Here is an 11,635-nt window from a genome sequence, read left to right as displayed (position 1 = left end):
GACGAGATCATATTCCTCTTTTGAAATTGTATCCCTGAGGTGAGATTGTATCTCTGTGAGGAAATCCTACCATACCAAATTGAATTTTCGTCCATAATTGCTTCATTTTAGTTGAAATTTCTTCCGTTTTTTCGAATGAGCTTCATATTTTCCCAACGCTTTTCCTTTTTATCGAGTGTGCTTCCAAATGTGCTTCCTTTATAAATACGGTTTTGACTCTTGTATTTATGTAAATGGTTCTTGTTTTGAATCGCATATTAGTAGAGCCACAGTATATTAGTGGGGAATGGACAAAATGACTCTCAGTTTATTACTGGCTACGAAGGTATAGGGATCATCTTGATAATTTGATGGCATCTTAACCAACTTTAACAACCAACTCGATAGACGTTGTACAATCGGCGTCGGGGAGCCTGATGGCCGCGACGACGAAGGAGACGCAGATCACATTGCATCGTCGACAACAGCTACGCAGACCTTGATGGAAGTTGTACCATCGACACCGACAAAACTAGAGAAGAATTCAAAAGGTGTGGTTCTACCAGCAGAACAGACTTTAATGTCTGCAGTGCTGGGCATAGACGATATCTCGATGAATGATATTTCGCCAGAGAAGGAACATTCAATGGCTGCAGTACCACTAGCATCAATGATGACCACTGAAGGTACATTGGTGTCTTCCCAGAATCGGTATCGTTACTGTGACAAGATTTTATCCAACACAGTAATGCTCATCGACACGAAAATAGATAATGTGCTAATAAATATTTCTAGCAAAATATTTAGTTTTAAAAACTGTCGCAAGCAATTTACAAGAATTGATAAGTTGAAAAGACACTTGAAGACGTGCAAAGGCCCTGCTGTTCGGCTTAAAGTAAATGTTTCGCTGCAACAGTGATGTATCGATGCGCTTCAAAGTACACTGGGGATTGGTACTACGGTAGTTACATCAGCATCTGGTTCGAGCCTGAAATTTTCGTCTTTATCGACTAGACGTCCTTGTATGTACTGCGATATGTGGTTTGTGTTTGTCTATGATGCATGAAGAAATAAATGATTAAAGATTCCTTCTTGTACACTTAGTGAGTCGAAAAACGTTTTTACTTTTCTTGAAGATATCAAGCAGTGCATTATCAATCAGTTTACTGGTGAAGTAACGACTTACTGATGAAGTAGCAAATTATGGCTGGACTGTACTTATTGTAAACTGTATCCGTTCGAGGACCAATATTCAAGACTATGAATACTATAATTTACAGTTCTGACGATGTAAACTAGTAATCTGTTAAACACAGTGTAGATAATCTCTGTCGGGAAGAGGACGACTATGTCACTATAAGATCTTGCTGGTCTCTGTTTTCATTTAACCGATTGGACCTGAGTATTAGTCAGTTCAAGCCAATGGAGAATTAAATATTTATTAGATTGCTACTTTAGCAAGTGTTCCTGTGGTAGAGTATAAATGGTGTGATAAATTGTTATTTGTAACAAATTTGTATTTTTTAACCTGTAATGCTTATGGTTAATTTAAATATATTATCATTTTGCATCAGTCAAGGTTATTCATTATTTTAACCAGCGTTTTTTAAATAATATATAGTATATTTCCCAAATATTTAGCAAAATAATTACAGAATTTCATGATGGCGGCTAAGACGATCGACAGGATGGTGGATATCAAGGCAATCAATACTACTGCACTCTAGCATGTGATAGCTATAGGACCAAGATGATGGCTTCAAGCAGACGAAAACCAGATGGCCACCATATGTCAAACTGAATGACATTGTACTTTTAAAATTAATGGTGGGAGGTCAGTTTGCCGGCAGCTTCCTTGGAGAAAGGATCTTCGTCATTTTTAATTAATTTTCTTCATCGGGTACGAACCGAAGACTCCATGATATAAGTACTTATTTATTTGAATTTTATTGTATTAATTTTTTTTATCAAGTTTACAATTTTTTCGCTAATTTCTATCATAAAAATACGGATTTTTAATGTGGCGGACAGATTAAAAAATGGTGGATTGATTTTTACTAAATTATATTAAAAGTTATCATTAAGTTTTAAATTTGTTTCCTTATTTTTTTTAATAATAACGGATTTTCAAGATGGTGACCATAATTATAATTTTAACGATTAGGTAAATGAAAACTGAAAATGGTGACAATGACATCCAAATGGCGGAAATCATGATCTCTTCAGCTTCGGACGGCTATTCTACGGGGAATTTTAGCCGCATTGGAAAGGGGGGAGGATATTGGTTTTTTTTAGGCAAAAATATTTTGAGGTTTTTGAATTCCAAATTTTTGAATTTTTTATATGATTTTCCCTCAAAAATTTAATTTTTTTAATTTTTTGGTATAGGTAATTATTTCCTAAAAATTGGACATTTTGGCGATTTTGGGCGAATTTTTAGCAAATTTTGAAACATTTTGCAACAGTTGTTTGCAAATATTAAGGTCAAGGTCAAAGGTCCTCCAAGATGGCCGCTCTGACGTCAAAATCCAAGGTTGCTTTAAACTTTACGGCTCCGCGCCCTGGACCCTGCCGCCGTATATGATATATCTACTACTACTAGGCAGCAGCCAAATTATCAATGCAGCAGTAATCAATTATACCACCGCGGCATTTTCCCGGCTCTTAAAACATTATAATTAGATTTGTGTAGCAAGATATCTCTTGCAAATATTACGTGTATTTGGATAACATCCGTGCAAAGGACAAGAAATAAGACAATATTTTGTTTCTGCTCTTTGAAAGTATTTATTTACAAATCCATAAGTCAGTTCAAAACAAGGTTCATTTTAACACGCAGAACTTTAAGCATACTTAAATACAGGTGATTGTGTTATGAAACATGCATGAACACATGATAAAATATCACATTAACACATTTCGTTAAAACGTTTTGAAAGATTGCAGTTACACACAATGCAAGAAATTTTTGCCCATCAGATGATTTTCAGTATATATTTTGGTTTTACTTCTCTTAAAACTGTATGCTAGACATATTTTTGAATTAAGAAGTTTAGGTTTAGCCAATGTCAACAATTTAAATAAAAAAAACTATTATTAAGGGCAGGTTATTGCTAATAACATCAATTTTATAAAACTTAAACTTCAATAAAATAAAATTGAGTATTTTTTATATTAGTATGCATTTTACATTGCAAATATAGATAACTATTTTACAATGAATCAAAAATATTTTCAACAAGGAAAAACAAGAGGCTAAATGAAGAATACAATAGGTGATCGCGATGAAGACACAAAAATAAATTATATGCTTTGAAATAAAAAGATCTAAATAGCAGATACTGCAACATATATATTATTAGCTAATTGTAACTATATAAAAGCAAATGTATAATAATAAATTAAATATGGATTTTTTATATTTATTTTAATTCTCTATATTCTCTAAATGCACTACAGTAGCTGGAATGTCAATTTTACCTTGATTATGTATTTAAAAGTCTTGGCGCCTAAAAAAATTAAATTGTATGGAAAACGTAGTTAACGAAGCCGTAGTCAAAATAGTCATTAGCATCATCAGACCAACTAAATAACATTCATTGAGATGGTCACTTACAGCGAAACAAAAAAAAATGTGCAAGATAGTCTGTAGGACAATGTAACTTCTCCCACACTTAGGTTGGGAGAAATATTTTTAACCTTGTGCACTTATTTTCATTATATTCACGAGCCTTATTAAAAACTAAACCATTGAAGAAAGAAATGTTGAAAATTAAAAAAAAAGTTAATTCATAAATAATATTAGAATTTGTTTTTTTTTTTTTTTTACGATAGACAATATAGCTGGCTGGCAGCCTAAGGTGAACTTAATTGTACTTATTAATATTATCATGCAATCAAAACATCCTCTGAGACCAAAGTTAAAAACAATCAAGAACAATCAGGCGAATCTTTATTCAGGGAGAGGATTCCTACCCGTCGCAGCACTTTACAGCCCCGAGGCAAGCCTTTCCTGGTCGTAACGTCTGTTTCACGGAAGCAAGTCTTTATCTCGCGACCGCGCCTCAAACGACAACACTTTAAACTGTACAGCTCCAGACTAAAGCTACAGAATTACACATCTCTTAGATTGGATCCTGAAGAAAGCTTAAACACGGCATCATGGATTAGACGAGATTAAAGTGAGCCAAATTCTATATTTAAAAAAAAGCAGTGATACCATGTAGAGTGACCAGTATTATTGTTTTCTTTTTTAAACGTGTTAATAACTGATTGTTTAGCTATTAAATAAAAATATAAAAATAGTATAACAGATAATGAATTCCTTGTTTATGAGACTCTTAACCTAAAGAAGAAAATTAACTCCAAATTAACAAATTTGAATTAAAATAGGATAGTCATCGCTCATCAGTAATCCTAGTCCAAAAAATACAATTATTAAACGAACCCATTTGTTTCATTTCAATGATGTCATTCATTTTTACAGTTTCTTATACTTATATCTCTGATGTACAAATAGTTACATGATTATTTATTCCTGTTGCTGATAATCACTGAATATTAAATGCATAGAGATTACTTTTACCTTCATTCAAAACAAAATAAAATTTTCAGTAATAATCATCAAAAAATATGTGCAGTATCATCTATAAACACAAAAATAAAATTCTGCCATCACAATAAATAAAATACTGGTTGTGCATTGCATCAGAAAAATTCATATGTGAAACATTTCCAAGGAAATTTACATTTGAATAAAACGAAAGTTTACTATTGGATAATGATAATTCCTACATGATCGTAAGAAAAAATTAAATAAGGCTGAAATGACATATTGCGGGAATTGTTACATAATGTTCTCGAAACGTAGTGGCATTGCAGTAAAAACCAGCGTCACGAAAGCAGAATGCGCGTAGCAGGAGATGATGAGCCCAGAAGAGGTAAGAGTGGAGACAACGTTCACCAGCAGCAAGGGTTAGACTTTCTTGCAATGGTAGCAAGAGCTGCTCCTTGTGTGCTTCACAGAGGCAGAATGCGCATAGCAGAGAATGATGAGCTCAGAAGAGGTAGGAGTGGAGGCGAGGTTCACCAGCAGCTGCAGCAGAGTTAGTCCTTCTTACAGTGGTAGCACGAGCAGCTCTTAGCAGACTTGAACACGAGGTCTCGTGTCCCGTCCAGACACATCACTCGCACCTCGACCTGCCACACACAATGCAACACATCAGCAATCAGCAGTCCTCTCCAGTGTTTGCAGTTTGTCTCTACCCAGTTTAACCTAAACTCTGGTCACGCATTACGGGATGTTTTAAGAGCGCAAGATTATTGTAAGTTTCATACTGAAAAATTATTAACAGTTATTGTAGGAATAATTTGCTTAAAGAAATGGCTTCTACATTATTTTTGTTCAACCATTTAAAACAATGATCTTATTGAAATCAAAAATATAAATAAATAATAGTAAATCTAAACATACTATTTTACTATAAACATTTATAATTTATCATTCATTTTGTGATCAAAAGGGGGATTGTAGGATTGGATCATAGTTATCTTATCAACAATTCTGTTTTTAAATCAATTTTCTGTTGTTTCAGGAAGTTAATTTACATTTTCCAAAAAAGAAATAATTAACAATGGATATTAAATAAAACTGTACCTGTGTTCTCTATTACACTGAACACGTATGTTTGAAAGCACTCTGTCACTCGTACGTCACTGAGTGCTACTGAGGGAGTGTACTCGCAGTCACAAAGGCGAACAGGCACGCAGCTCGCTGCAGGTAAGGTCGTGCAGATGGACACAATGTCCCGCCTGACTTGGCCCTGCTACAGTCGCGAGTCGGGTCTGTCTGACCTGACTTCTCGTGCTGTCCGACCATGATGACTGTTTGGATGTTTGGTTTTATCGTGCATTGTGCCACTGTCATTTGTCTTATGACTCCGGTTATCATTTAAATGTATAGAGAACAACACGGTTGATTTCTATAGATATTTTCTTTGGCTTAACTCGATATATTTATATAAAATACATTAATGGAATTTTTAATTAACAGAAATCAATATATTTCTTGAAAATGAAACAAAGTACTTTAAGTATATTTTGGGATAATCTATTAATTTCCTGTCTACGTACTACTTTCATAATTTTTTTTTTTCCTTTTCAAAGAAACTTTACTGAAAAAAGATAAAACATAATGGTGCCAAAGACGAAAAAGATGAAATCCTACAAGATATTGTTTCACGTGATTTTATAGTTTATTGTTCTCATCATGCTTCTCATTGGTGAACACTGCCCATGACGCCAGATGCTGATGGTTCTGACTGATCTGTCTGACCTCGGAAGTTCAAGTTTGTCAGCTCTGTTCAGACAGATGCGCTTCACGCGACTGTAGCATCAAAACCTGACGTCATATCTCGCAGGTCACGTGAACCAGTCTAGTGTAACATCCGCATCTGCTCGATCAGCTCCGACCCGGACAGACGCGACTGCGTGAATGTTACTCGGTCTCGGTCCTTCGATGTAATTAAATTTGATCTTTCCTGATCAATGAGGCCATGCACTTTTCGTGAAAAGATTTCCAGACCAGCTGTGTGTTAAAACTTTGTAGCATCGTCTGCGTTTAGTGGTTGGTTGGGTTTATTTCAGGCGCACTTCTACTGTTAGCCAACCAATCACAGCCATCCAGTGAGGGAGCAAACGCGTCCTGAGTGGCCCGGCCAAACAGGGCAGATGGCCACCAATCACAAGGGGGCAATCGCTGGCAAGGGGTATGCCTTACTGTAGTCTAGTGAGCGGTCACATTTTTCTTTTCGCAAAAAATACATGCCCCTACTGATCGAGTATAGTTCATTCTCGAAAGTTTCGTATTCTAAGTTTTCATGTGATGTCATTCTCGATCTATAAAATCGTTACAAAATATAGTTTCGTCTTGAGAAGATACGAAGCCCATTTCCTTGGCCGTTTTCGTGCTTGTTTTCTATTTGTGCGCATCTGCTCCCGTTAAGGCCTCCGTTCTAGAGTTCTGGCTCTGGGTTTTCATACCCAAAGCCTTACCTAAAACCGTACTAGAACCTGTTTTTCTTTTCTGCTATAGCCAAGAGCCAAATTTGTCAAGATAGTGGACCCGTGTGTGATGTCATACACCCGTTCAGTATATTCTCATTCATTTCAGGGGACGAACTATACGTATTGGTGTGCCAAATGAAAATTTTTTATGGTCAAACTATCCCGAAATACAATTTGTAAACCTTAATAGTTATGAAAAGAAACAATCATAACTTAAAAATACGTGATAAAACTGACAACACAATTTTGATAGCTCATACGCTCAGCTCATTCTAAAGTGGGTGGTTCTCGGACTCTATTTAATGTTTTGATGTGGTTCCAACACTTTCGCTGGAAAAACTTTAGATTTTACTTCTATTGCATTAAACAATCTCTACTTTGTGACCATTCAGAATATTTGCGTGTTGTTTGTTATGGTTATTTTGCAGATATTTGTTTTTAAATATTAATTTTAATTATTGTAATGTACTAAAGTCATCCTAGTGTTGCAGCGAGCTACCCATGGTTAGGAGTTTTGATAAACACTTATTTTCGGTTTCACTTTTCCTAGTTTGTAAATTAAATTTATTTTTATAATTGAATAATTCCTTTTTGTGCTGTGTCTGCACTAGGCACACATTATTCTTGAATTAATATCTGAACACAGTTAGCCAGGTAGAAATTATTTCATCCAATATTTCTCTTTGATGCCTTACTCAGTTTGAATGTAAGATTCTAGTCGCTTGAAGCAGGACATGGGGCCAGACGACTCCTGTGCGGGGCGGCCCCGATTCCCACGGGATTCGCACATGAGACCTCGTGACGACAGCGGATCAATTAGTAATAGTCTATATCAGTTAAATTTCACGACGTCTGCCTTCTGTAGTGTCACACGTGCGGTGTAACGCCGGAGCCGTAGTGAACTTCCGCGTTGGACGTTAACGAGACTCCAGTCCAGGTTCAGCCGAGTCGCCGATGACGTCCTACATCCTGATCCGAGAGATACGTCCTTGCTGAGATTCTCCCAAATCCCCAGGTGTTTTCCAGCAGCCTGGAGGAGCTGCTGTGGCTGAGTTCCTGGCGTCTATAGCTGTAATTTTAGCTCATTCTACATCGTCAATACCTGACGTTCCTGGAGGCTGTGCTGTCCACCTGGAGTTCACAGCTCTACCGGACCCTGGGTATGTTGCGACACATTTGTGTGGTGAAAGTGTTTTCAAGTTTTGATACATCTAACCCAGAAATAAACACTTAAATCTTGAAGTATTACTGTGCATTCAAGGGTATCCCACTGGCGTACATGAAGTGAAACTTCAGCTATGTACATAAATTGATATAAACATGTTAAGTACAGATTATAAAGAATCAAATATCCATTCCAGAGTTAAATAAATTTAGAATAAACATGTGTATTTTTTTTTTTTTTAGAATTTGTTAAAATTGACAGAAACTTGTATATTTTTACATTGATAAGCAGTTTCTTTAGTAGATAACTGCTTTGGTTGTTCTTCTGTTAGTTCTTTCGGTATCGTATATGCAAAGGAAAAAAAATATTTTTTTTCGTTATACAAACTTTCACATAGTTACCACAACTGTAAACTCAAACTTTTAATCACGGGAGTGAGTGAAATACATAGTTAATAACTACACATTGTTTTTATCTACCAATCAACTAAGTTATGACTATAAATATCATTACATATTTTGATATCACACATTTATGTTTCAGAAGAATGCATTTTTAAATAATATATAAGAAATATATATTCGTAAATATAAATATATTTATTTTATACGTTGCCACTGTAACATTATGCCCGCTCCCAAGTTTCAAAGGAGGAGAGGAAATCTTAAAAGCCGAACTTATCCGAGCGACTATAGCGTCTTAACGATTACCTACTTAGAATACACTTTACTTGCTCTCGATATTTTCTGTCGTTAGAAACTCTATCGAGTGAACACGATGTTGAGATGACTCGATGGACGTAACGATATACTTTGAATAAGCCCCGAGGACAAGCAGAATAGAGCTGTCCAAGCCTTATTACCGCACCGGCCTTCCAATTACTGGCCATCAGTCGCTTTCCATACAGGGATCAAGTCTACGTGCTCTTAGGTTATGCCGGAAATGCGCTAAAAGAGTTTGCACACAATGACGTTCACGGATTTCTTTTTCTGTTGTGACAATTGAGAACAAATCCACAAAGTTTTTTATCAAAAATAAAACAGTGTATCGGTTGTGGGAGAATGTATATTGTATATTTTTTATTTGTATACTCTTTCAGAAACTGGGGACGAAAAGGTCATCAAGAGGCCCGCCTAAGCGGGCACACATACGGCGTGCAGAGCTTCAGGAAAAAACACGCCCTCATTACCAGAGTGGTGTCTATTTACGAAAAGCATTTAAAGATGCGCTGAGGGAGGATTGTTAGTTCATTTTCCGTATTTCGTATACAATTTGTAGGAGAGTAAGAAGGGTTAAGACGCGTGATTTCCGAATAATTTTTAGACATGAAACGCCCGGTAAGGATTCTTGAAAGCGCCCAAGGGCCTTGCATTACACCTCTGTCTTCATTTCACCGCCATATAATGTAAAGTTTAGTGCTCTAATCTCATAGTTGTCCTATGCACGCAGAGCAGATTGCGCGCCAGTTCAAAGCCTGGGGCTTAGAGGCGATACTGCGCTAGAAAAACCAGCGAGCGTCGCACTAACACAGTTTCAACCCTGACTAGGCGGGCTACTTAAAATACAGTTGAAGAGGAAATGACGCCCTACCGACTTGGATTTTTCAATTATTTAGCCACTGTTTGCCATGCAGTTTCTGTATTATATTTAATGGCTCGGGGATCGAAGGACTTGGCTTTGAGAATGTGTTTAAGTCAACATTTATGGACTGGTGTAGTTATTACGATAGTTGTTTACCAAGTGAAATAGCAAGATATTTTTTTCTGCGGGGGATTACAGTCTGTGTGCGAGTGCGAGGACAAAACATGATGTAAAAGCTTTGGACTATAGTATCTGTGTCAGGCATTAGGATATAGATTTCAAAGACGTAAAAAAACTGATAATAATTATTCATCCAAAATTGTATATATTTATTGTCCAGTATCAGCCTCGCGAGGTCGCTGTACCCTGGACGTCTGCACGACCCAGTGCAAGTAGGTCCCTCTTCTCCCAGCCTGACGCACGTCTGAGCGCTGAGTCGACGACCAGGTCTGAGCCCGCTGCAATCCGGGCGGTACCGTCGTCGTGAACAGCGCGACGTAAGGCCGGAGAGTTTCAGCAGTCCTGCGGGAGCACATTGAGCTGAGAGATAAACGATCGTTTAAGGGGCGAACACAAAGGAAAGGGAATGAACCGGTTTATGGACTACGCATACTTCGGACAGTCTTGCTTTATGGCTTACGTTTCTGATTTCATATTTAAAGTAAAGTGTTCTGAAAAATTTTAAAGACGTAGACGTTACATGCAAAGAAGAATTTATGATATTTTTTTAGGTAGATTAAAAAGAAATACTACCTATTGTAGCCGTTACCATTGTGAGACTTTTGGAAAAATTTTATATAGTTTTTCGTTTCACGGTCCATAGACACCAAAACCATCTTCAACTCAAAAGTATGTATATATTACTTTTTGTGGACACCATAACTGTCGCAATTTTTCAGAAATCACTTCCAAACTGATACATAAAATCTATTAGTGGAAAATCTCGGTCGAATTCGTTAACGAACAATATTCGACCAAAATAGTAGAAATGGGGAAGGTTTTTTTAAAAACAGAAAAATTGCTATAAATTCCATAATATGAAAATTATCACATTCTTTTGGACGTATTATAACTCGAAGGAGTACTACCGAAATCATTTGTTTGAATAAATATTTAATACGACCAACCATAACTGCAAGGGGTTAAAAAACAAGGTTTGGAGGACAAAAAGGTCATAACTCCCTTCATAGCAACAACATCGAATTCATAAATAATTGTTATTAATCGTATATTTTTCATCGAAAACTTTTGTCTGAAACAATTTTTGATTAGACGAACCATTCCTGCAAGGGGTTGAAAAAATAACGGGTATAATAAAAAAATTCGTATCTTCCTTAGTAAATACACTTTTATTTTGTTAAAATGTTCGTTAATCTTATAAATTTAATCAAAAACATTTGTCTGAAACAATTTTTGATAAGACAAACCATTGCTGCAACGGGTTTTAAAAAATGAGGTGGAAATTTTAAAAACATTCATAAAATATGTTCCTTTTACAATATGAATCCATTCCTTTATTGTAAACCCTAAAAATATGGTCTACATTTTTTTCCGAATTTTTTTTTATACGACCAACCATTTCTGCAAGGGTTGTATAAAACAAGGTTTGGAAGTCAAAACATTTTTATAACTCCCTTAGTAAATACATAATCGAAACCGTTCAATTTTTTTTTAAATCTTATAATTTTTCTATAAAACTTTTATCTGAAATAATTTTTGATAAGATGAGCCATTACTGCAGGGAGTTAAAAAAAAAGAAAACAAGTGTGGAATTTTTAAAAAAATTCATAATTTTCGTACCATATACAACTATCAAATTCTTTATTATTTTTGTCTAACTGTCTA

General features: G+C 35.8%; 1 protein-coding gene across 1 annotated transcript in view; it reads right to left on the bottom strand.

The window, feature by feature from the left end:
* Positions 1–2,741: 2,741 nt before the first annotated feature.
* Positions 2,742–11,635, bottom strand: part of LOC134531490 (thyrostimulin alpha-2 subunit) — a 111,605-nt gene continuing 102,711 nt past the window's right edge. Inside the window, exon 4 of the mRNA XM_063367199.1 lies at positions 2,742–5,178. Coding sequence (XP_063223269.1) covers positions 5,086–5,178 — 93 coding nt within the window. The 3' untranslated portion in view covers positions 2,742–5,085. The remainder of the gene's footprint in view (positions 5,179–11,635) is intronic.

Source organism: Bacillus rossius, chromosome 3, assembly GCF_032445375.1.
Source record: "Bacillus rossius redtenbacheri isolate Brsri chromosome 3, Brsri_v3, whole genome shotgun sequence".
Taxonomy (NCBI): Eukaryota; Metazoa; Arthropoda; class Insecta; order Phasmatodea; family Bacillidae; genus Bacillus; species Bacillus rossius.
This window is presented reverse-complemented; position numbering and strand designations above follow the sequence as displayed.